Raw genomic sequence first — 27,524 nt, 5'->3', positions numbered from 1 at the left:
TGTACCAGAGGGACAAAATGTTGTAATGGTCCTAGTCTCATCCTAGGAGGAGGGAAGCTCGGGTTCAAATGACCACTTAATGAAGTCACTGCATAATTTTGAACCAATTAATTCTTCCTCTGCACGGATAAAATGCCATGGAGAAAACTGTGTCTACTCTATCAGGCTTCTTGGACACAAGGCAGACTCTAGATACGACAATAACAACAATTATTCGTAACTGATGGGATGACAACAATGTCCCCAGTAGTAAGTATTTGTAGGGAAAGTAGCTCCTGGCTCAGCAGCTTGGTTCTGCTCTGTCTATAGGGGAAAGATGGAGAGACAGGAAAGGGCATCTCCTGGGGGTGTCTTTGGACCATTTTTTTACTTTGCAAGGGAGCTACTGAGCGCCTTCCTTCCCTGTTGTCTCCTGGGCCCTTCCATCTTTCCTTGTTCCCCACCCCCTTTGCCTTGCCTACTTCATAGTGCTATGTATTACACCAGGAAATGGTTTCAGGAGGAAACAGCTTGCAGAACCTGTGGGGAGCTCTTGTCATAACAGGAGGGGTATGTAGGCAATCTTCTCTTAGAGGCTGCAAAGCCAAGGGCCCTGCTGTCAGCATGAGATAAGGTCCCAAAATTGATAGTTTCAGTTGATTCAAAGGATTTGATTGGTAGGGAAGAATGTCAGACCCTTCTCTGTCAGCAGAGCTCCCTGATAATATAAGCCAAGCTATAGCTGAACTACCAGATGCCTTCGATTTCTCCTTGCGTGATGATACCAGCTCTCTGGGCTCCGACTCTGAGCTGAATGGCATGGCTCCATACCGCAAGACGGACCGCTATGGCTTTCTTGGGGGCAGCAGCCTCCAGAGTGGGTAAGAGGCAGCTTCTGCTCCAAAGGTCTCTGGAAGGGTGGGGGATGAGGGGATGGACCTTTGTGGTACAGAGGAATAATGCTCAGAGGAAAAATGGCCCTGAGCTCCCCTATAGACAACTGGATGAAATCTGTTTTCAAGCTGGTGGAGAACTTGCCTATTCTAGGCTACTCACTTCTGTGTTCTTCATATTTCTTACTGCTCCACTTTGCAGAAGTGGATAATTTTCACAGGTTTCTGACTCTCTTGTTCCCACCGGACTAGCTGCATCTATGGATGCCCACATTAATATTCCTTCCGTTCATTAGAAATAAGGAATTGCTTCAGAAGAACTTTGTAAGGAAAGGTACTTAGCAGATGGGAATGAGAAAATGAAAGGCAATAAATCTGTCTTGGTTTAAGGTCATTTTTCCAAGATGTATTATTTACTTCAGATGTGGCAAGCATCGAAGGCAGAAGGGAGGTATATAAGTAAGTACACAACCATATTCTACCCAATTGTTAGGTAATTTTAGACTAATGTCTTCCAGGGGAGGGGGCTTTTTTTGTTTATTTAACATCCCTTTTGGAGTAAGCAAGCTGTGCTGAATTAGGACCCTCTGGCTCATTCTTTCAGTTTCTTTCACAAAATTCTATCCTGGCATCACAATCTCCTTGTAATTTTCTGGTAATGTAGGAGTCTGCCCCCAATAAAATAAGCCTAAGCTTCTACAGGCAAGAAATACAATTTAAAATTAGAGGTGAGAATTATTTTGCTATTTTTCATTTTTAACTTAGCTGGTATTAAAGGAGATATTAATAATTGTGAAATGAAAAGGTCTGTAGATTAGGGGAACTTGACTGTCAGGTCTTAAATTAGGAAAAGCTGGGCTAGTATGGAAAGAGTGTCAAAAATTGGGGTTATTTAAAAGACTGAGAACTGGCATTATTTTGAGAGAGGGGCAAAGGGGTTGCAATGCCAGTTTCAAGTTTGTGGATCTGGATCTACAGTATGCCCTTTGCTACCTTTATGGCCATGCTAGAGGGATATTCTGCGAACTGTAATCCTCGCGTATTTGGAGGGTATCAGGTTGGAGAAGGCTGATGTAAAAAGACTGAAGGCTTGATGAGCTGCATTCATACACGCCAAAAGATGCATTTAGTCATGTCAGAGTGATCCAGACACACATGGTAAAGGTGTTCACCTGCATTCATATCAATGGAACACATAACTCAGATGTTACTTGCTGGATGAGGATGGTGGGAACCAGGCCTGCAACTAGGGTCTGTGTCACCTGGGGCAAATATGGGTTCCGCGCCCATTTTGGTGCCCCCCCCCAGCACGGCACCCGGGCACATGCCCCGCTTGCCCCCCCGCAGTTGCCGCCCTGATGGGAACTAATTATCCTCCCAAGGAAAACGGGCAATAATCCTAACCTAGTTATTAACTCATTTTGTAGGACAATAATGCTTAACTTTTTGTTTCTTAAGTTTTGTCACTCAGTCTATCAAAGAATCTGGATGCCGCCATGATAGAAACAAAAAGCCAACTTTGCCCACAAAATACATCTACTGTCTATATGTGCAGGCATTCTATTGTTATACTTATTGTTACAGTAAGATTAAAGGACTTAACATTTCAGTGACTAACCTAAGTCACTTCGTGTGGTACATCTGTGGTACATGTTCTAGAATTCATTTCCTTTGCACATGAAAGCTAGTTTCTTTCACCCATCATATTATTTATGAATATCTATACAGGATTGGTCCTGGTCAGTACTTGGGAGACTATCAGGTAATACCAGGACAGTAGGGTAGACTGGGAAGTCATAGAATTATCCCAGAATAAGGCAATGGCAAACTTACTTCTGAACTGATGCCAAGAAAACTGCATGGGAAATCACCAGGACTTGAGCTTGACTCAGAGACACCTTACTTACTTGTTACACAGCAGTGTGGTTACAATGGCTTTTCTGTGCTGTAATCATATTTAAATGGCTAAATTGCAGTTATATTTAAGCTGTTTTTATGGGCCTGCATCACTTTAAACAATTTGATTCCAAGGTGTATTATATATTTTGCTTATTGCTTGTACTTCTCAATTAATCTAAAGAAATTGTTACAACTTCAGGGATACTTAACATTACAGCATGGAATCAGATAGCCCTCGATCTATTTGGAATCAGCAATATTCTATTCAATTAACCCTTCAGGTTCAGTTGTGGAATGGAATAGACCAGCTACAAACTTCTGAACCAGGCCTAGTTGTCCTTTTCATAGCAGCTTGAGCTAAAGCAACTTGGTAATGCTTTGGTTCAGCCATGAAATGCTTCAGTAGCAGTTTCTTGTACATCAGGGATGGATAAACTGAAGTTCAAGAGCTGCATGCACCCAATCTCCCTTTTTGTAGAGCTTGGAAATCCTTTTAACCACAATTGCCCAAAACTGGTGGCAAGGTTTCCTGCCATCTTGAAGTAGAATTGCAGTGAAACTCTAAAATTGGCTTAATATCACTTAGGAGAGAGATAAACTCCCCAGGAACCTATTAAGAAAGAATGAGCAAACCTTGTGCAAACTAGGTACTCACACTATTGCTCCCACATTCTCAAAAACATTAAATACATATGATTACTCACCACTCCAGTGTATTAAAAAAAATCCCTTTAAAATATATTTAAAGGATCTATATATAGTGTTTTTTTTTCCTTTCTGGTTGACTGATAATCTTAAATCACCAAAGAGTACCATTGTTCTATAATTGTAGTTTATTGTAATGGGAGTAGATCTAATATGTAGGATTACAGAAGAAAGAATCTATAATAGCCACTTCCAATCTGGGTGACTTCCCACTGTGAATAATACTAGAATGAAATTGCTCAGCAAAGCATTATCACATATAGGCTCAAAACCAAAAAGGAATAACAACAACAACAACAATAATAATGGAGGAGGAAGAGGAGGAGGAGGAGGAGTGTAGCAAAAAAAAAAGCAAAGATAGTACCAATAGTAATAGGTGCCTTGGGTGCGGTCCCAAAACATCTGGAGCATTACTTGAACACCATTGGCATTGACAAATTCACCATCAGTCAATTGCAAAAGGCAGCTTTACTTGAAACAGCTTACATCCTGTGACAATACCTTTAATATTATTAAAAAAACAACATCTGCCTACCTATCCCAGGTCCTTGGGAAGGACTCAGTAGGTGGACAAAAATGCCAAATCCTGTCTAAACATCTGGCTGACTGTGTGACCCACCATAATAACCACTTTAAAAAAAGTAGAGGATTGAAACCCTTTCATTGTTGATTACATATTAGAATTGACCTAGCGGATAGAAAGAACCCTGTAAAAAACCCTGCACACCTTCTGCACTTCTATGTATGTCGTATATTTCGTCCTTGTATTACAGGGCAGTCAGCGTAGTCTATCTGGGTATTGCTCATTGTATGTATAAATGATGGGCTACATTCATAGTTGGTTTGCTGGATCAAAATAAAGCCTTAATTCCCATCATTCATGCTGACTGGAACTATAGTCTGTTTAAATGCTATCACTTGGCAATGACTATACACTCAGTATAGTCCTAACAACCCTAGCTGGGGAAGCCCAGCCTCTCTACTCCATCCAGCGTAAGTGTCTCTGTGGCCAACCAGCCAGTAGGCTCATGAGAAACCTGCAAGCAGGAGTTATAAGAGCACTTGGAACAACGATATTCAGATCAAGATTATTTGTAATGTAGAAGAGGGCTTGAGTGGAAAATGTCTTCGCCTACCTATTAACTAACACTTCCTGTTTCAGCAACGTAGCTCAGCCACATCCTCTCACTGTATCCATGGCAACTTGTGCACCCCAACAATATAAGTTGTGGTTATGGTGGTTAGTAACTACGTTTTCTTGATTCTTTGCCCTATAAGACTTTGGATTGCTCAGAGGGCTGAACTCAATAAATTTGTATTATTTTTTTTTAGCCACACTAGACATTCTCATCAGTTTTAAACCATTTTAACCTTCAAGACTTCCCCCAAAGAATTGTGAAACCAAAGTCTGGTGAAATGCAGACAGTCCTTTAGAGAACTCTTAATGTTCTCCTTCCTAACTGCAAACCTATTATTCCCAGAACTCCTGAGGAGGAAAATGTGTTTGTATGTGCCCATGTTTTGAACCAATAAAGATGGGTCTATGCAAGCCATGACCCACAGCAGGCAGGAGTTTATGAGAGCACTCTAAACAGTGATATACAAATCAAGATTGCCTCTAATGTGAGAAGAGCCCACTTACACATTCCCTCACACACACCTCTTTTGACAGTCACTGGAATTTCCCCAAGATCATGCTATTAAAATTATGACAGCAGGGTTTTCTGTTCTTGAGGTGAAAATAAACAGTAAATTGTGGTGAAAATAAGCATTAAATTAAGATTTTAAAATCCCAATCCTCCATTTTTGTTGCTGTTTATTTGTTCAGTTGCTTCCGACTCCTTGTGACTTCATGGACCAGCCCACGCCAGAGCTTTCTGTCGGTTGTCAACACCCCCAGCTCCCCCAGGGACGAGTCCGTCACCTCTAGAATGTCATCCATCCACCTTGCCATTGGTCAGCCCCTCTTCCTTTTGCCCTCCACTCTCCCCAGCATCAGCATCTTCTCCAGGGTGTCCTGTTTTCTCATTGTGTGGCCAAAGTATTTCAGTTTTGCCTTTAATATCATTCCCTCAAGTGAGCAGTCTGGCTTTATTTCCTGGAGGATGGACTGGTTTGATCTTCTTGCAGTCCAAGGCACTCTCAGAATTTTCCTCCAACACCACAGCTCCAAAACATCTATCTTCCTTCTCTCAGCCTTCCTTATGGTCCAGCTCTCGCAGCCATATGTTACTATGGAGAACACCATTGCTTTAACTATGCGGACCTTTGTTGTCAGTGTGATGTCTCTGCTCTTACCTATTTTATCAAGATTGGTCATTGCTCTTCTCCCAAGGATTAAGCGTCTTCTGATTTCCTGACTGCAGTCAGCATCTGCAGTAATCTTTGCACCTAGAAATACAAAGTCTTTCACTGCCTCTATGTTTTCTCCCTCTATTTGCCAGTTATCAATCAAGCTGGTTGCCATAATCTTGGTTTTTTTGAGGTTTAGCTGCAAGCCAGCTTTTGCACTTTCTTCTTTCATCTTCATCATAAGGCTCCTCAGTTCCTCTTCGCTTTCAGCCATCAAAGTGGTATCATCTGCATATCTGAGATTGTTAATGTTTCTTCCAGCAATTTTAACTCCAGCCTTGGATTCCTCAAGCCCAGCATGTTGCATGATGTGTTCTGCATACAAGTTGAATAGGTAGGGTGAGAGTATACAGCCCTGCCGTATTCCTTTCCCAATCTTAAACCAGTCCGTTGTTCCGTGGTCTGTTCTTACTGTTGCTACTTGGTCGTTATACAGATTCTTCAGGAGGCATACAAGATGACTTGGTATCCCCATACCGCTAAGAACTTGCCACAATTTGTTATGGTCCACACAGTCAAAGGCTTTAGAATAGTCAATAAAACAGAAATAGATGTTTTTCTGAAACTCCCTGGCTTTTTCCATTATCCAGCGGATATTGGCAATTTGTTTTTACTGACTGTATAGATGTCCGCCACCTTTGGCTGCAAAGGATGTAGTCAATCTGATTTCGGGGTTGTCCATCTGGTGAAGTCCATGTATAAAACCGTCTCTTAGGTTCTTGGAAGAGAGTGTTTGTTATGCAGAGTGAGTTGTCTTGGCAAAATTCTATCAGCCTGTGTCCTGCTTCGTTTTGTTCTCCCAGGCCATGCTTACCTGTAATTCCAGGGGTCATCTGACTGCCCACCTTAGCATTCCAGTCTCCCGTGATGAAAATAACAGGTCTCTTTTAGGCGTGTTGTCCAGTAGGTGCTGTGGATCCTCATAAAACTGCTCTACTTCAGCTTCTTCAGCATCTGTGGTTGGGGCGTATATTTGGATCACTGTGATGTTAGATGGCTTGCCCTGAATTCGAACTGAGATCATTCTATCGTTTTTTGGATTGTATCCAAGCACTGCTTTAGCCACTTTACTATTAATTATGAAGGCTACTCCATTTCTTCTGTGGTCCTCTCGTCCACAGTAGTAGATCTGAGGGTCATTTGATGTGAAGTGGCCCATTCCAGTCCATTTCAGTTCACTGATGCCCAAAATGTCTATCTTTAATCTTGACATCTGACCAATAACCACATCCAATTTGCCCTGGCTCATAGATCTTACATTCCAGGTTCCAATGATGTGTTGATCCTTAGAACATCGGATTCGCCGTTCACCACCAGCACCGTCGGCCGCTAGCCGTCCTTTCGGCTTTGAGCTAGCTGCGTCATCACGTCTGGGGCTAGTTGAGCTCATCCTCTGTTCCTCCCCAGTAGCATTTTGACCATCTTCCAACCTGGGGGTCTCATCTTCCAATGGTATACCGGCATATCTCTGGTTGTACCGATCCATTTAGTTTTCACGGCAAGAATACTGGGGTGGGTTGCCATTACCTTCCCCAGGGATCGCATTTAGTCTGACCTCTCTGTCATGACCTTCCCGTCTTGGGTGGCCCTTCACGGTTTAGCTCATGGCATCATTGAGGTGCTCAAGCTCCAGCACCACGACAAGGTAACGGTCCTTTGCTGAAGGATCCATTTTTACTGTATTTTTTTTACTCCATTCTTACTGTGCTTTTTAAAAAAAATTATTTTTGAAGCTTCCTGCCTCCAGAGATGGGATATGTTACCACCATTTCCCCTATGACCTTAGAGGCTGAAAAAGATTAAAGAGAGATAAAAGGGATGGTTCCTGGGTACAAAAAAGTTGCCTGCCTCAGGTTGGTGCAGAGCATGCAAAGAGAGAAAAAAAGACTCATTACAATTAAAATGGAAAAATTAAGCTTAACTTCTTGTAATACCTTCACAGGCATCCATGGGAAGGGGGGTAAACAGCATTAAAATGTCAGGTGCAACTGGGTGATCAAAGCTCTACCCCTTTTTTAATGTTACACACATCATGTGCATGTAAAAAGGGGTGGGACTTTAATTACTCAATACTGCTCACCATTTTGACACTGTTGACCACCACCACGGATATCCCTGCACACCTTGCTTAAATTCTATTAGCAAGCTCAAAGGTAATTTAAAATACAATCATCAGCTGGGTTCTGTCCTGTTGTCTGAAAACCCAAGATGTTGACGGAGGAAGCCATGCTACATTTCATTTCTGGATGGAGAGAGTTTGCTTTTATTGAAATACTGTTTCTGAGCAAATGATTTGCCCTGTACAGCCTGGCCAACTCCCAAGCAGTGCGTCCTGTAGTGATTCAGTTCTTCCCTGATCTTTGGTATGCAGATGTTCTAGTATTCCAACTTCTATCAGTACTAGGAAATATGATGGCTTGATTAAAATTTAACCTAAATCAATCCTATGAAGGCAAGAGAAGCCGAAGACTGGTATAATTCTATTGTATCTGTAACAGGGAAGAATACTCTGAACAGACACACTTCCCCTGCTGTATTTATGTCCTACCGTTCTTCCAAAGAACTGAGGATAATTTCATTTTACCCTCACAACAACCTGGTTGAAAATGTTTTTGCTCCAGTACCTGTCCCTGCCAATCTGCATGAAAACGGAAGCAACAGGGAGGGCAATAGCAGAAGATAAAGGAGATGTTCATACGGCAGACTAAGCTTGGCTTTTGTGCCTGCCTACCGAATAAACCACACTGGCTGGGTTAACGCTCTATACTGAGCTACAGATAAGCAAATCACCTGGGGCTTCGTGCATCATAGAAACTGGGTCTCAGAAGCTGAGGTCACAGCAGGAAAGGAGTAAAGCTGCCTGACTCAGAGAACAGTCTCCTCACCCTTTCCGGTCCCAGGGCATTTCGTGTGCACACTTGCTTCGTATTAAGGATGTTTGCACTTGGCTCTTTAAAAGGCAGCCTGAAGGTCACATCCACGCTGTGGGATGGTTCTGACTGGATAAATCTCTGCCTTTTTCTCCCTTTCCCATTACAATGGCCTCACCACTTTCTCTGCTGCTCCACAGAGTGTCAGTGTGCAGCTTTTCTATGTTCTGATAGAACATAGAAAAGCCACTATGTTCTAGTGGCTCTGGAGTCGCCCCTTGCTGCCATGGGGTGGCTCCAGAGCCACTAGAACCTGCTGCCTTTGGGGTGCAGGGAGTTCAGAGCCAGGGCCACCTAGTCAACTGCTCCTTCTCTGGAGAAAGAAAAAAGAAAAAGCAAGCAAGCAAGCAAGCATCTCTTTTTAGGTGTGATCAACGTTTACCTGCTCCTGACACCGTTTATTTGAACCTGGTTGGCATTTGTGTCCTACCCGAATGTTATTACTTAAGTAACTTCAAGATAAGTATTTGCTCTTATTAGCATACAATTGGGTGTATGCTACTCAGACTTACTCAGACTTACTCAAATGTAACTAAATGTTTGCTTCAATGTAACTCTGAGCCACACATTGTGTTATTCTCTTGATAACCAGCTTCTCCAAAGTGGGGCCATTTAATTTGTTTCTCTGTTCAGCTGTTTTGTAATTGATATGTGATATTTCTTTTCTTTTTTATATTTTAAAATCTTTTTTATCCAATAGCCACCAGTTCACATTCTATGGATTTATTCTATACAATGTACAAATGGTAGCAATGCGTATTAGCACAGGAAAAAGGGTACTGTTGGCAAAATAATACAATTAAGCGTACGGTTAATGTATGTATAATTATCAGGTATGATGAATGATTAATTGATAATCAAGCTAAGACATACCAATCTAACCTAACCTAACCTAACCATGGATGGTTAGATTGAAAGCAAGTTTTCTGCACACTTGCTCCCTTTCCCTTCCTTTTATGTGTTGCGGCATTTATTGCATCTAGCTCAGTTTCTGGGCAGTCAAGAACACTTGCTCTGAAGCATCTTATAGGGACTGCCTATCTACAGTGTTGATTGTATTACTGCCTTTCATCTTTGATTCTAGAACTTTTCTAACCCTTTTATGCATATTCAGAGCTGGGGGGTGGGTTCCACTTGAGCATGTAAGATATTGTTTGCTTCTAACCACCCAAATACTTGTAACTGTACTCCATCGTCGATGCTTTCATTTTAGCACCATTCCATCATTCAATTCAGTCTGGATATTAAATTTTTGCTTTTTTAAATTGCTAGCATTGTGCACTTATCCAATCCAAATTCTATTCTGATGTCATTGCTAGATATTCAAACTGTATTTCAAGGTGATTTGGTTTCTCTAAACTGTAAAAAATTTAAAAATTTATAGGATGCATACCCCCTGTTGCATTTGTTGATTATGCTTAGAAAATCTCAATAACAACAACAACAACAACAGCAGTTTGCAAAAGCAATTACAATTACAATAAAACTGGGTAATGAACTGAAAGCAAAGAGCCAAAGCAAAAATCAGACACGTAGATTGGAAAGTTTCAGGTCATCCATGTGGAGGTATTGTCAATGGAATCAAAGGAATATTCAAATGCAGTGGAGACAAAGAGTTTCCCTGAACAATCCCTCTTCTGATTTTGGTTTATCCAGGTTCTTCTGTGTTTGCCACCGGTGGTTCCCCGCCGCCCCTGGCTTTTTTTTCACGGCATTATCTTAAAATTTTGTATTTTTGTTCCAGAAATTTCCAAACATTTTAAATCCCACTCTGGGGTAGTGAGTCAAATGCTTTTTTTATAATCAATGCAGGCCAGATAAAGGTTTGTTTTATGTATTTTTGAGATTTGTAACATTGTTTTGCCAATCAGAAGTTAGTATTTTGTACCTCTAGAATGTTTGCTCTTTGGGATACAATGAATTTTTGTAGATTTACTGGCAATGATTTCTGTTAACATCTTGAATGTTGTAGGCAGACAAGTATTTAGAAAAAAATGTTGGATGTTGTTTGTTTGGTTTGGACTTTCATGATCAGAAACATTTGGCCTGTAGTAAGCCAGTCATCTACATCCTTCTTGCAACATTTGATTGGAATGATTTCCAAGATGAGGATGTAAAATGGATGTATGTTTGGGCCAAAATCAATGAAACTCATCTTTTCCTGGTGTACTCCAATTCTTCACCTTCGTTGTTTGTTCCATTACAATTTCTGCTGTTACTACAATATTTTCCATTTGTTCAGGTTTTGCTTGGTTTTCTATTTCAGATATCCATGTAGATTGTATTGCTTTTTCAAGCCTGTTTTTATTTTCTAATGTTTCAATTTTTATTTTTTACATTTTGTAGGTTGCTAATGTCTTTTCAACACTGTTTATATTCCAGTCTGTGTCTGCTTTGTCACCTGATTTTTGCTTTGGCTCTTTGCTTTCAATTGATAATCCAGTTTTATTGTTATTGCTTTTGCAAGCAATTATTATTATTATTATTATTATTATTAAGATTTTCTAAGCACGAACAACAAATGCAATGGGGATATGACCCTATAAACTTTTAAACATGTGCAAGGTTTGCAAATAGAAAATAAAAGAGAGAGAAAATGAAGATACTATTCCTATTTACATGTGGTAATACAAAATCTTCATTTCTTCCCCATGTGTTTTGAAGAAATTGAGACAAATTTGACACAACTTAATAAGCTTCATGCTCATATGAGTTGGGGTTGAGGGTTATGGTTAAGAAAAATATAGTATTGGATTTTAAAATAATATTGCATTTTGTTATGGTCCGTAGAGTGTTTAAATAAACTCACTGACTGACTGATATAGGGAGAACCTGCATATTTTTGACAGGGATTTCTCTGGGCAGCAGTGCCCTGATTCATTTTGGAAAACATGCTTCTGAAAGAGAATGGCCTGGGGAAGTGCAGTGGAGAAGCAAGGTACTGAATGTGTCAGTTCTGCTTTCAGTCTCTCTCCTCTTAAGTTAGGCTATTTGATCTGCTGGAGTAAACTGGAGGAGGATTGGAAATTGCTCAAAGGGGAGAATGAGGCATTTCCACAGACCCTGACCCAGATCCACACCTTAAATGCCATGTCTCCATATTCAGATATTTAAGCTATTTAAGTTTTAAGCTGGTGTGTGTGTGTGTGGGGGGGGATCATAGGACTATTCTGGATGCAATGTATGGAAACACCTGTCCACAGAAGAAGCACATCTTTTTAACCTGCGGAAAAGCAAGCTTTCAAACCCAATTTTTGTCAAGGGGAAAAGGGATGCATTTCCAATCAACAGGCAGAATGAATGCTTCTGTAGCTTACTCTTCCAAAAAAGTATTGGATTAATACCTCCAAGCACATTTGCCCCTCAGTGAGCCTCTGCATCCTCTGTAGCAGTGTTTCTGAGCCTTGGCAACTTTAAGATGTGTGGACTTCAACTCCCAGAATTTCCCAGCCACCATGGCTGGCTGGGGAATTCTGGGAGTTGAAGTCCACATAACTTAAATTTGCTAAGGGTGAGAAGCACTGCTCTGTAGTATAAAACAGGGTCTGTAGGAATGGACTTAGCAGGAGCCCTCATGAACTGTAATAATGTCTTGCAAGAATATTTTCAGTTGCAGGAAGGAACAGTGGAGAACATTATGGCCTTACAGGAAATTTGGGGAGATGCCCTAAGGTTTGCTTTTGTCTCCTCCACATGCAGCCAAGATCATCTCCCTGTCGAGCTCATCCGACATCGTGAAACCAAATGGCTGGAAATGACAGCTCACTGGGAAAAAACCATGGCCCGGCGCTACAGGAAGGTAAGAAGGTATCTAGGATGGTTTCTTTAAATGGTGATTTCAGCACACCCTTTCCTCAGAGTCTTTAATGGGCCCTATTATGATCTCATGTAATGTTCAGAAAGAGCTGTGTACATTGCATCAAATGACTGTTTAAGCATGATTATTGAATAAATAGCAAATGGTTAACTTCATAGAACAAAGTCAAGACCAAACACATATTATGACACGGCATAACATGTGAACGTTATCAGAAGCTTTCCCTTTATCTCTCTCTTGCACACACCAACCCCATAGTCCAAATAGAAGAATATAGATAGAAAGAGTTCCAAGGTGCCAAGTTTTTGTTACCAATGGTTGCACTTTCCTTGAAATGCTAATATTTCTGCTTCGAAAGCAGTTAATAATAATTACAAATACAATGCAGCAAATATTGATATTAAATTAATGGCCTGAAATTAAAAGCCCAGGAAAAAGGATGCAAAGACCTTTGCATGAAGCCAAAAGGACAGACGGTAGGAAGACCATTCTAACAACTGGATGCTGAAACTGAGAAATCTTATTTCCGCATCCTATCAACCATATCTCAGATGGGCAGGAATTACTTCAAGATAGGTTTGCAGAGATGAGCTTACCGTGTGGCCAAGTTCACATGAAAGATAAGCAATCCTTTTTGGCACCAAAGACCTTTTAACATTCAAGGCTTTTGAATCCTTCATATATTAATTGCATTGTGAAACTTGGCATTTGTTTTTCTTTTTAATTTTGTCTTAATTGCATGGGCTGCCTTTATACTGTTTAATACTGTGATCCTAAAATTCATACAAGGATCCAAATGTTTATCAGGCCAACCCCAAGGTTACAAAATACTTTTGAGATTGACCTATTAAAGATATTGCCCTAATATGAATTCTGGAACTTCTAGTGTGACCAACATGCCTTAGCATTTTGTATATTCTTTTGGGGTAGCAGTTAAAAAAAATCTATTTAGGGCAATAAAGTTGTGTAGAAGACAAGCAACCACACACCTGCGATGGATGGATGGATGGATGGATGGATGAAAGGAAAGAAAGAAAGAAAGAAAGAAAGAAAGAAAGAAAGAAAGAAAGAAAGGAAAGAATAACTTAGGCTCATTTGGGGAAGCCACGATGTCTTGAACATTTAGTAAGAAAACTGAAGATATAAACAGCAGACTGCCACAAAGCTAATTTTTACAGTAGTAGATATATTGTTCTCCAGATATTGCTGGCTCAATTCCACTGTATTTAATCAGTGACCAGCAACATCCAGTGGACCATCCATATGCTACTAATCCATGCTATAGTGTGATGCCATCCAGAAAAGGCTAGATTGGTGCTTTGCATGCCAGTAAGACCTCCACCTTATGAGCACTGAGCTTCAGCTTCTTGGTACTCATCCAATCCATTAGTGGTTCCACACATCAATTTAGCCTTTGTAGTGCTGCCCCAGCTGAAACAGAGGTAAAGGAGAAATAGAATTAGACTTCACTGACATGCTGATAGCCCATCACTGTTTAAAATACCCTGGCAATCACAGTAGTTTTAAGTAGATATTGCAAAAAGAGAGAGGGGGAGAGAGAGGGAGAGAGGGAGAGAGAGGGGGAGAGAGAACGAACTGAATCCTGCCTGGTGTCTGAGGCCCAAACCTTGGCTAGCTATAGGTAGAAGGGGTATGGGCATCCTTTATAAGAATGGACTCTATACAGGATCATTATGTACTTAGTTTATGTGGTTTACAATGACTCAGGTAAAGCTGCTGTGCCGAAAAGGAATCCCTTCGTCTTTACGTGCACGCTGTTGGCCTCTGTTATGTGGAGGGCAGGCCAAAATGGAGAAGATCCCTGGAAAGTACCAGGTAATCCTGCACCTTATATAACTTATCTTGGCCTTCTATGCACAAGATTTTCCACATGTGTTAGATTAAAAAGGCTTTGGATTAGAAATGTTCTATTATCACATCAGCCAGAGGACAATTATCTCTTCTGCTATTGCACTTATCCTTGCCATCTATGCCCTAACATCAATTAATTGGCAAACCAACAACACATTCTTTCTGACATTTCCCGTTGATTATTTGAATATTTACATTAAGTTCCGATGCCTGCCTCTTATAGGATCTCCAACAAAAGTATGGCAAGAGCAATTCTTTAAATTGAGGAACACCTTGAAATGCAACCCTATGGACATTTACCTGGGAGTAAATCTAACAATTGGACTTACTTCCAATAAATGTTCATAAGTCTGGACTGTTAAGTTTGCTTTTCATTTGTGGTAGAATACAATCTTAGTTTTGCTATTATTTACTTATTTGTAACACTTATTAACTTTAAAATATTATGTTGTCTTTCAGCAAAAAGTGCTTCCAAGTCAACAGTAAAACAATTGAAATGTATGCAAAATAATCTATTTACAGGTTGATCTGTCCACATCCCAGCCCTTGAGGTCTTTTTGGGTTATAAATCCATTGCCTTTATAAAAAAAGTCCACCCACCCTGTTTCTAATCGTCCTCTGCTCTCTTTCCTTTCACCTCACCAAGCATTATGGACTTCTCAAGGGAACTGTCTTTGCATAATGTGTCCAAAATACGATAATTTGAGCCTGATCATGCGTGCCTCAAGTGAGAACTCTGGGTTGATTCGTCTGATGATCCATTCATTTGTTTTCTTGGTTATCCATGACATTCTCAAGACTCTTCTCCAACGCCACAGTTCAAAAGCACCAATACTATTTCTGTCCTGCTTCTTCAAAAATCAACTTTCACTTCTATAGAGAATCACATGGGAAACCACTGTTTGCATAGTTCTGATCTTTATAGGCATAGATATATCACAATATCTGAATATCTTTTCCAAGGCCTTCATTTGTATCCTACCAAGAGCTAGTCTGCAATGTATTTCTTGATCACTGGTTTCTTTTTAGTCAATAGCTGATACTAAAAGGCAGAAGTTATCCACTACTTCAGTGTCATTTCTAACCTGTGGTCATTAGTTTGGTCTTCTTTGTCTTTAATAATAGGCCTATTTTTTCACTGTGCCCCTGGCCACATATTTGCTTTTACAGTATAACTGAGCTGTTCTACCTCCTTGTACCAATAATATAACCAATTTGATTTCTATGCACTCCATCTGGTAATGTCCATGTATATAGGCATTATTTCTGAAGACTATGCTAGCAATGAAGGAGTCATTGGACTGGCAGAAACTGATAAGTAATTATCCTGCTTCATTTCTGTTTCCTAGGCCACATAGTCCAACTACGGTTTCCTCCTTACTATCTCCAACTGTGGCATTCCAGGCTCCAACCACCTCTTGCTGGCTTGATCTTCAATTTCAGATTGAAATTGACCATAAAACTCATCAGCCTCTCCTTCTTCATGCATCAGTGTTTGGAGCAGAAACTTGGATAACTGTAGTTTTAAAGAATTGCCCATAAAGTATAATTGATATTTTTGGTCATTGAGTACATTGTACCCAAGTTCTGTCTTTGCTGTATCCTTCCTGACTATAAAAGCAACATTCTTTTTTTTTTTATGTCTTGGCAGTAAACGATTTCTGATTGAAAGTGTCTAATTCCAGTCCATTTCAATTAGCGCATGCAAAAGATGTCAATGTGTAGCCCTTTTCATCTTTCATTGCATAGAGCTTTTCTATTTTCATGGTTTTTACATTCTGAGTTGCAAAGTACAGTAATTCTGTCTATCAGCTTTGGATTTTCTTTTCCTGCATGGCAGCATCAGCAACTACATGTCTGGAAGGCTTTAATCTAGCCACGTGATGTCATAAACACTATTAATACTCTGAAAGATCCTCAGCTGTTCCTTAGTAGCATGTTGAGCGCCTGAAGGGCCCATCATCTGGAACATATATTGTCAATCATTTTATCTGTCTTTATCCATTAGATTTTTCTGGTGAAATACAAGAGTTGTTTACCACTGAAATCTGTTTAACAACATATGAAGATGGGGGTATTGTGCAATTTTTTGGGAAAGAGTTCTACAAATGTGGGGCCACTACTGACAGAGGTCTGTTGTTGTTGTTGTTGTTGCAGGAATTGCTTGAGCTACCTGGGGACCCTCAATGGGTGGAGACTATCACAAAGGACATTCACCGCCAATTCCCTTTCCATGAGATGTTCCTGTCTCCTGAGGGTCCTGGGTGAGTGGGTAGAGTATGTAGAGTAGAATTTCTGAATCGATTATCACAGGTTGAAATATACAGAATAGTTGTCAGAAGAACTTTGCAGCCCATCATATTCTTTTTAAAGAAAATAAATAACATTTAACTAAACTATATAAATATTTCATATAGTGTCTATTTTTATTTTTTCTTAGTTTTATTTGCAATGTTTTGTTGATAAAAAAACAAAACAACCCAGAGCTAAATTGTAACATGCTTATGTGTTGCTCCATATGCTCTATAATAGCATTATGTCCATGGATAAGTTTTTTGACAGCTACAAGGCTCCCTGCTTCTCTCAACTTTAATTTTAATTTTTAAAAAATTTAAAGGAAGTTAGCATGTTGCAGAGCAAAGAGCTAGCCTCTCTAGATCCCACTGGCATTTGTAGAAAATAAAAGCAATGGTAGTTGCAGGCCACTGCTTTGCTTGGAAAGATGCCCACCTGACCAGGAAAAAAAGACCAAAAGAAGCCATAGTTGAAAAGACTCACTGGAAGGCCAAAGAAATGGTGGGGAGCAAACGCACCAGTTTCCCAAGCAGGATATAGTATTATGGCACTCATTTGGTGAATAGTCAAGCTCTCCCATGGTCATCTTATTATGATGATGCCCAGTGCATGCTCTGAAAATCAGATTTGGACACTGGCTCAAAAAGTGTGCCTGCCCCGGAAGGGAAGGGAAGGGTGGGGCGGTTTCCCCTGTAAGAACTCACCAGCTCTGACCTTGGATGTTTTAGGCCTACTAAGGCCAGCTAGGTGCTGAAGTGCAAAATATAGCAGGGTCCTGTGGTGGGGAATATTACTACCTTGAAGAAGACTTGTGGGCCTGCCCATATTATACTACAGTAGTAGTAAAAGGGAACAGGCCTGTAACTATAGGGAAATTATGGCAGGACCAATGGTGAGGGTTGCTTAGAGTTATAGTTCAGCAGCATCTGCAAAGCTGGAGATCCCCATTCCCAGGGTAAGGAATTGTGTTACTTTCCCCAACTCACATCAACGGTAAAATCCAGTAAAAAGCCATGGTACTCATACACCAATTTCAGCCTGGACGTAGTGGAGGCAGATGCTTCCCTGCTAAGCTTGTTTCAATTTTCAGGCATGTTTCCCAAATAGATGCCAGTTCAAGGGTCCAAATCTTTCAATTTTGTATACTGGATTTTGCCCTCCTACCCTAGACAAAAAGCATTGGCAATGATCCAGAAATGCTCTCACACAGGAAAGCTTCGCCCTTTTCTTTTCTGCCCCCTCTGACCAGATCATCTGTTGACTAAGCTGTGCAGGGAGTGTGATTCAGTTCCAGAAAAAATACTTAGCAGTATGTTGGGGTGCAACCTTAGCGCCTGACTGCAACTCTTTAAGCAGCCACACTCTTTCCTTGCATGGTGCAATGGAGAGGGAGGCGAGAAAGAGAAGGATAGGGCGTGTGGGTTTCATTAAGAGTTGGGCCACCTTCCTCCATCATAATTCAAACTCTGGTTTCCCTGCTATTGTGATAATATAGGAAAGTAGGCACTACAACTGATGAAAGACTCTTGTAAATGCTTATTCTTAACGAGTTGCTGGATTGCATTTGGGGAGTCAGCAGCACTAACATCCTATTCTGTACAGTTTACCTTGTTTACACTGCACCAATTAACAAATCAATAATCCAAATTCTGCCTTTTAAACACCTTATGTAAATTATTTATACCCGCATTTATTTCTTAATGATAAGAGTGGATTGAAACAAGAAGCACTACCTCCTTCACTGGATATTTTCAAGCAAAGGCTAGACAATCATCTGCCAGAGGTGCTTTAAGTTAGATGATTGTTTTGACGACTGAAATGGCCCCTTCTATGGCTGTGTCCCCACCATCCTTCACCACGTCCCCTGAAGAACTATGGCTGCATGGGTAAAGGCTGGTGGTCCTAACTCTGAGTTGTGTGTGTGTGTGAGGCTCAATGTGCTGTCTGAACTCAGGACTTTGAGTGGTTAATGATGCAACATATTGTGTGACCCTAGAAAACGAATTAACTGAGTAACTACGCTCAGTGTGTTGCATGATTACAGTCTATGATTCTTTTTACTTTGCATAACTGATTCCATTTCAAACTTTTACATGCTGACTCTAAGCTGGAATTTTTCCAGATGCATTGGGCTACTACTTGCATCATCCCCAGCCAGTTGCTTGGATCCTAGTTTATATGGGAAGCCCATGAATCTATGGAATGCAGACAGTCCTGCCCTGTAGACTGGTCACATGCCGCGTGGAAGAGGGTTGGGGAACGGAAAGCACATATTCTGAGGCTGAGGAACAGGTTGAATCCCATTGGCCAAGGCACAGCACAAGATTCTACCTAAAATCAGAACAACAGAACTGAGCTGGATTGTTCTTGTTGGATTGGATAGGATCTCCTGAAGACACGGCAAGGCTGTGACCATGGCTTCCCCAAGCACTCTGTAATCTCTATTCCCTTATAGACAGCAAGGGCTGTTGCAGCTGTTGAAGGCCTACACTGTCTATCGGCCCCAAGAAGGCTATTGTCAAGCCCAAGGACCAGTGGGTGCCCTGCTTCTCATGCACATGCCACCAGAGGTGAGTCTTATGCAAAGCCTGTCACTCTTACAGCCATCATGATACTGGATTGATTGACTGGTCAAACAATGTCTATGTGCCACCCCAATCTGAAAAAATCTGAGTAGGGTGTAAGTCCATATAACATTAAAACACCTCCCAAACAGAAATAAAACTGTACAGTTGTCCCCAATTTCCAAAGCCTCCCAGAAACCAAATAGTTTTCACTGCCCTTCAACAGTCAGAAGAGAAAGGGCAGGGGTGTCTGCATGTGTGGTCAAAAAAGTCAAGATGGCAGTCAAATCAAGACAGCAGCTAGTCAAGATGGTGCAATCGAAACTCCACCTGTTTTTAATGTCCATTGCTACAGATTAAAAATTGACAGAGATTTGATTGCACCATTGTGGCCGCCATCCCAACATTTTTTTTAGTGTACCCTGTGAAGATCCTGAGAAGGGACCAGGTTATACCCCTCAACTTCCCATACCCTCTCTAGACATCCAGACAAGATAGGCAGGATCAATTTTATCACACCTTCCTGCCTCAGAGTTATTCCATGCTAAATAGTCTAACAGTCTCTCTATCAGCTGCTACTGTTTGTCTTCCCTGATGGTTGCCTGTTTATCTTTTCCAGCAAGCTTTCTGGTGCCTGGTACAGATCTGCGACCACTATCTGCCTGGCTACTACAGCCCCCAAATGGTGAGAGAGTTAGGGAAGAAAGGAAACCCACCTGTGGGGATGGGAACCAGCAAACTGGGGTGGGACAGCAGTTCTTAAGGCCGTTCTTTGGGTTCAGTTTCAGTTCTGTCCACCCATCCTTGAAATAGCAAAAACTATACTGAAATGAATTTTTCTGTCTCCACTGCCAAGTCTTATCCTGCTTCTGCAGTCTCTGTTCCAGCTTGCTGCCAAATGGTGCTGTCCTCCTAATCGGAAATGTCTGCAAGGCTTGGAAAACAAAGCGATGGGTTTAACCCTCTGGCTTTGGTGCCCATCTTTGCTTTGCTTCTCAACAATACCAGCAGGCAGGAAAACAATGATGGGACAGGGGTGAGGGTTTGACATTTGCTCCCTGATGGCTTGTGCTGGTTCAGCATAATGCTGATTAGCCTTCAACAATCTGGCCCTTCAACTCTTGTTGATAAGAATCCACTTAGCTTCTTCAGATGTTCGCCATGTCCAGGCTGACAGTCGAAAGAGCTGGGGCAAATGATTTATTAAGTTCCTTTGTTGAAAGCAACATCCTAGCTGATTTAATTGGAATGTTCTCCAGCTGGAGATGATATTAATTAGCACTGATTGGGGAAAGGAATGGAACCCTAATATATCCCCCTTTCACTCTTTCTCTGGTTTTAATTAAGCAAAACAGGCATGTAATTAGAAGACTTTTGGAGGTACGGGACTTTGAAAGAGCAGCTCTTTCCAGATCTGGCATCTCAGCAAGCCTGCTGATCAGCTGTTCACGTCTCTTTCTCCATGGGAGTTGAGGGGAGAGGGAAGTGGAGGAGAGTGCCTGGGGACCAGAGAGGAAGGGGCATTACTACCCCAGTCCCAGGCAGCCAATAGGCACTAGTAGGATCCTGCTCCCTACAGTCACCCGACTGCTGCTGCCAACAAATTTGTTCACAAATCATGTCATATCTGACACACCATAAAACTGCTGCTAGTGGCTCTTGACTGAAATGGTCTACACAATTCTGACACTGGTGCAGCTAAAGATGACTTTAAGGCAGATGTTGCCAGGAGCTGTTTGTTCCATGGTTACATGCAGGTGAGGAATGGCCATACTCTGCCTGTATTATGAGTCTTGCAAGATTCTGTTAGTGTAGCCTAACAATAAAGATAGAGCTTTATACTCCTGGTTGTGGTTCTTGTCTGGACCACCACACAGGGCTAACATCTGTTCTCAACTAATTCGATAAATTAAATTATTGGGGATAGGTGGGTGATCTAAAATATTGGGGAATGATGGGTAGAAGAGTTCATACAAATATTAGTAGGACTGTGCTTTTCATTTATTATTTTGAAGTGAGTTTTTTTTTAGCCTTTAAATAGCTACATTAAGGACAGAAATTCATCTTTAACTCAAATAAGGAAAGATTCACCCATGAAATTGGAGCCTAAGGTTCAAGAACTGTACCAGGTGAAGATGGCAAGCAAGACTGTAGTGGATGGATGAACGTGCAGGATGGAAGGATGGAAGTCTCCAAACTCCCCTCCTGGAAGTTCTTTGGGTCTTCACACGCTGGACTTACATCCTGTTCTGGGACAGTGGCTTAGTCGTTCATGCTGCCACTGCCACTATCTTCCAGGGGCCACTTCACAAGTCATTCTTCCCTTAACCCTGGCATGTGAGAGAGACTGGGCTCCCACAACCTGTATTCCTGTTCTGATGATTAAAAGATCAAAATGCAAAAAATGAAATAACTTCCATAATGCCACTTCCTGACTTTATAGCATGGAGGCATATGGCTTGAAGATTCAGCCAGTTCGTGGCAGATAGACCACTTTCACAAGATATAAAGGAAATCTTTTTCAATTTTAGATATTAACATGAAAATAGGGTTGAATGAGAGAGCTGTTTAAAGCCTGATGTCACAGCTGCCAAGTAAAAAGAAAATGACCAATGAAAACGCAGTGCTCAGGTCAGATCATAAGATGTCACTGGTCTGCTACAAATCATGTGTTCTCCCTATGAAGTGGTTTATGTCGCAACATAATATTACAGAGTACAAGAAGATTCTAATTAAAATTAAAATCTTCATGCTCATCCAGAAAGCTGGATGCAGGCTGAAGTTTAAACATCACATTCTATGCTTTACAGAAGGATAAAGAAAAAATTAAATAATTCAGTGTTTTAAACCTCAGCTTACATCCAGCTTTCTAACTGGATATGAAGATATAAACTTTAATTAGAAACAATAGCACAGCCCAGGAAATCACAAATTAAATTCCTATGACAAATCCTTCCTAGACTTTTTAAAATCTGTTTTTCGGCTTTACTTTTCCAAACTCTTAACAGAAGCTGTGGGAAGTGATTTTAAACCCAGCCTGAATCTACTGACTTCTCCTGGAGTTCTCCAAATTTGAAAATGACCAAAGTTTTCCAATTCAGCAGAGGGATGAGCTGGAGTTATCTCACTTTGTTCATGACCCAGAACCAATTCAAGGCAATGTGTATTTTAGATCTTAGTTGGAAGCTTGCGCAGGCTACAGTCACAACAAAGATACTGGATATACTGACTGCTGGTAAATTAAGAGGAGCTATTCATTCTGACACTAGAATGAATTGTAGGAAGGTGAGAATAACAGGAGAGGAGAGTATTTGAAGAGTGACAAATGATGTTGTTGCATCTTTTTCTCGCAGGAGGTGCTGCTGCTAGACAGTGAAATTTTTACTGCTCTCCTCCACCATGTGTGTCCAAAGGCCTTTAAGCACTTGCAGAAGCATGGGGTGGGGCCTTTGCTGTACATGCCCGAGTGGTTTCTGTGCCTCTTTGCCCGCACACTGCCCTTCCCCACGGTGCTGAGAGTCTGGGATGCCTTCCTGAGTGAGGGTGAGTGATGGCAATGAGCACTTGGGGATCTGTAAGTCTGAACTGAGACAAGAAGCAGAATCATATGGCAGAACTTTGCAAGGCAGCAACTGCAGTGGCAGGAGGTAGGGGAGAGAACAAATTGCTGGAGTCTAACCCACTGTTTCTCAACCTTGGCCACTTTAAGATGTGTGGACTTCAACTCCCAGAATTCCCCAGCCAGCATGACTGGCTGGGGAATTCTGGGAGTTGAAGTGCACACATCTTAAAGTGGCCAAGGTTGAGAAACATGGTCTAACCCTACACATGCAAGAGGCTAAACTGGAAAACAAGGGTGGGAGAGATTGAACAACCTTTCTTTTAGGAAGAGGTACAGTATCTTCCATGGATAAAGGAGTTGATTAAAATATTTCTGAAGTAAGTTTAAGAAGAAATAGGATATTGGATGGAGAAGGACATGTGCATGGGAGGGATGGTTATGATTTGGAACTGAGATGGACAATATTTTGATGGATTTGATGGATTCAGTTATTTGGTAAGAGCAAAGGCCACCAGGAAGTAGTGATGCTTTCACAGAGCCAGGACATTCTGTTTTTCTTACATTTTAGAATGGAGTTATTCAAAAACACTAAGCAAGGTCATGTTTGATAAGTATTTAGATGAGGGACTACTAGGGAATCCCAGGGCTGTAAAATGGATAAAATGGGAAATGGAAAAAACATTCAGGAAAAAGATACTAGCAAACCACTTCCATATTGTGGCCAGGAAAAGCTGATGGACATACCCAAGAATATGCAAGGGACTCTTTTGAGGTTTTCTCATTTTTATATGTATGTTTTAGGGCTTGTACTACATTTTTAAGTGTTTCTACTTCAAAACGATGGGAAACTGCTGATTTTCAGGAGCTATGATTGAAGGACATTCCTGAGATCCTGAAAAATATATTTCATGAGATTACTCAGCCTTATTTTGGAAAGGTCTTTTAGGCCAGTCATCGTCAGTCTTCTAAAAGTTCTGAGACTGCTAACTCCCAGAATTCCCAATAAGCATGGGCAAAGATTGGGAATTCTGGGAATTACAGTTCTACATTAGCTGCAATATTCTGAATAAGCAGGATAGTCTGGTGCACAAAAATGACTTCAATAAATTCATTCACCAACATTTTTGGGAAGAAATTTATTTAGAGGTTCTATATGCCTGCATTAAAATCATATACCTTTCTTTGAAGAAAACATGAAGGTGGCTTCTGTTAAGCATCTACACATTCAACAGTGAACTATCACTGCCCAGAACTGAGTGTGCCATTTTAATAAACACCAGTTCTGCTTCCCTGTAACTCTCAGATTATCCAGAAGCCACGTGAAGCACTATTGTTCAGTGGAAGAACACCCAGTTTGAATGCTGAAATAATCCACTCCTAGCACTTCCACAGCCAAAAGCCAAAAGTGACATGAAAGATGTTGCTGCTTGTTGGAATAGGCCTGGCTAGATGGATAGACAAGTTTGCCTTGAATAAGAATGCTTGCTACGAGTCTCAGCTGCCCTGAACTCTGCCCTGACATTTCTTCTGCAGGGGTCAAGGTGTTGTTTCGTGTGGGGCTGCTGTTAGTCCGCTTAGCCCTGGGCTCTTCTGAAAAACTACGTGGCTGCACAGGACTGGTGGAGACACTGGAGAAGCTACGCAACATCCCACCTCAGTTTCTGCAAGAAGACATCTTCATGGCTGAGGTAGAAACTACAGAAACTTCCTGTCTGGTGAAGCAGCTCCCTTTTGTGTTTCTGTCCAGCCCCAGCCAACCAACTTTGGTGTACAGGCATGTGAGACCTGCACAAGATGATTAATAATTGGCAGCTTTTGTGAAGGGGTAGGAGCACTCCTAGGAGAGGTAATTCGGCTCTGGCGTTTAAGGGTACACAAGGCATACAATGTGTGTGTGAGGGGTGGGATGTTAAAGGACGGAAATGAATGTATATTGCCTCATGGAGTCTTAATGCATATACATTGATTTTCTTTACTTGCAGTATTTGTTGACTACCTCAGTTATGAGACTTGGGCAGTTTACAACTAGGTAAAGACAGAAGCAATACAAAGTGATATCTACATACCAAGATAAATGCCAACAAACAGCCAATTAGGACCCAAAGTGTGATAGAATAAAAAACTTTTAGCTGGTTTGCAGAATGCAAGGAGGGAGATGCTACACATACATCCAGAAGAAGCATCTTCCAGAGGTTAGGGGCCACTGTAGAAAAGGCCAGCCACCTGACCCAAATCTCATGTACTTCCTGTGCAGGAGAGGGAAGTGTCTTTCAACAGGTAGTAAGAAGAAGTGTGGATCAGATGGGCAGGATAAGTTTTGGCAAGATGGTGCCTGATGTAACCCTGGATCATGTAATATAGGGCTTTGTAGGTATGCAGAGCATGGAATTTGAATTCTCTCCTTTATTTTGGCCTTTCCGGGGTGGTGGTTGCTAAAACAGCATTGCTGGAAATCAGCTGTTCTGCCACTGAATTCCAGAAGCATTTTCTTGAGGTAATCAAGGGGTTGCAGACTACAGTTTACCCATGTGTGCCCTGGTTAATTTGCTGCTAGGCATCCAGAAATCTACCCAGCAGTCCCAGTCTGTCTTATGCCCAGCCCAGCTCTAAAGCCAAAACATTGACCAATATCCCTTGCTCATCTCTGTTGCAGAGGTGGGCAACTTTTGGGGCTGGGGCTGCCCATGGCTTATTGAGCAGAGCAGTAACATCACTGACACGTGTAGGCTCTCGTTCCAAGGTAGGGGTTTTGTTCTTGAATTGCTGGGCTGCTTCTTGTTATTTTTGGTGTGTTCCATTTAAATGAAGCCTTATTTGCCCCTTTTTAATTATTTTGCTCCCCCAGATTAGAATTCTTTTTCAGTGAGTTTGCAGCCCACATTCAGCAATGCCACTTATTGAAGCCATAAGAGCCATAAAAGGAGGGAATTTATGGCCACATATGGACCATGGCCAACAGGTTACCTGACCCTTCCTCTCTTAGAAGTCCGTCCATAAGTCCTATTTTCCCAAGATATGAGCTTGTGCCTCAGAACCTAAAGTTGTTCTTGTTGCTTTCCTCACCTTTGGTAGGTCCATGATGTGCCCATCTCAGACCGTGACCTGGAACGTGAATGTAGAGTCCAACTGGCAAAACTGTGCAAAACTCAGCCTAAATTCCAGTACAACCCAGAGCAGCGCCTCTCTGGTGCAAAGGCCATCTTTGACGCTCAGCAACTGGAGGATGCACAGAACAATATGAGAGTGAAGGAAATCTACACACATACTTTCCACATCCCCCAGATCAAGGTAGACCCACCTCCATTATCCCCAAAGGAGCACAAGAGGGCCTCGGAGATGCAAGGCCAGAAAAAAGAGCAGAAAAGGAAGAAGCCCGACACACGGGAAAAGACTTTCCATGTCCTAGAGCATCCCAGGGGTAGAACGGAGAGAAAGCTAGAGCCAGAAGCCGTAAGGAGCAAATCTTCTTTTTACTTGGAGGCATGATTCTGAATCAGGGTGGAGAAGAGGTGGAACTCTGGGACAACATTCTGCAGCATTCTCTCACTCTGGTTAACGAATGAATTCAGAAGCTTCTACATAGCCTGAGTTGAAAGCAATCCTAAATTTCTAGAAGAAAGAAGAGCTGGACTTTCTAATTTAAAAGCTTCCTCTTTTAGAAGCCTTCATCTATAACCATGCTTGAGTTGAAAGAGGAGATAGGTAATCCCATCCTACATATGTTTTGGGATATACATAAAGCTATGAGCTACGGGTTTTGTGGGGTCAGGATGGGGAGAGATACAGTTTGGTTAAACTTGGTGAAGTTCAAAGGGCAGGGCACATGGATTTGACTAAGTACCCTTCCACCATCACTCAGCCCCCCCCCCCCAATAATTTTGGCATTGAGTCTGAAAGATAGTTTGGAAATATGGTAATCCTCATTTAGCGACTGCTCAGACAGCAACCATTTGTAGTTATGATGGTGATGAAAAAGTAACTTTGTGACCAATGCCTGCATTTACAACCTTTGCAGGTCTGTAAAACAATTGTAAAATCGTGATGTTTCTCTTAGCAACTGTTTTGCTTAATGGCCAATTTGCCAGTCCCAATTCTGGTCACTAAATGAGGACTACCTGTATAGTATACATTTTCATCTATTTTTGCTCTGGATGTTGTAACTAAAGTCCAGGCTGGGCAATGAGGGGAAAAAAGGCAGAACTAAACTCTTGAGTAAATGGAACCTAATTTGAAGTACATTATGATTACTATTGCTCTAGGCTTTGAAGTATTTGGCACCTTGATTCTAAGGGGGTAAAATTTATTGCACATGTACACATAAAACAGATCCACAGAATCTAACTTAATAAAATAACAAAAATGTTATTTTACCTATATCCATAAAAAACCAGAACAGACTTGCTCTGATTCACTCTGTGTGGTGAAGGGAGGTTTCGTATAGGTATTTACTTCCAGGGCAGGACTGTTTTGAACAAACTGTAGAAAACAGAACAGGGATGAATAAATTAGTGGTTAAACTGAACTAATCTTAACAATTATGGTAAAAAAAAAACCCTCAATAACAAAAGTAAAAGATCTACATGATCAGTAAATACTTATAAGGAGTTAATGTAATTGTTGAGCTTATCACTAAATCTGGATAACTTAGCAACAAAA

At 41.3% G+C, this 27,524-nt stretch overlaps 1 protein-coding gene across 1 annotated transcript; it reads left to right on the top strand.

The window, feature by feature from the left end:
• Window positions 1-435: 435 nt before the first annotated feature.
• TBC1D10C (TBC1 domain family member 10C) lies at window positions 436-27,524 on the top strand. The gene is made up of 9 exons (XM_063289017.1): window positions 436-860; window positions 12,458-12,557; window positions 14,304-14,411; window positions 16,605-16,711; window positions 19,198-19,312; window positions 19,926-19,991; window positions 22,660-22,849; window positions 24,402-24,556; window positions 25,941-27,524. The coding sequence occupies exons 1-9, from the start codon at window positions 667-669 to the stop codon at window positions 26,352-26,354; spliced, it is 1,449 nt and encodes a 482-aa protein (XP_063145087.1). The 5' UTR covers window positions 436-666; the 3' UTR covers window positions 26,355-27,524.

The sequence above is a fragment of the Candoia aspera genome, chromosome 1 (assembly GCF_035149785.1).
Source record: "Candoia aspera isolate rCanAsp1 chromosome 1, rCanAsp1.hap2, whole genome shotgun sequence".
NCBI classification, from domain to species: domain Eukaryota; kingdom Metazoa; phylum Chordata; class Lepidosauria; order Squamata; family Boidae; genus Candoia; species Candoia aspera.
The sequence above is the reverse complement of the archived record's forward strand: the minus strand, read 5'-3'. Positions and strand labels throughout refer to the sequence as shown.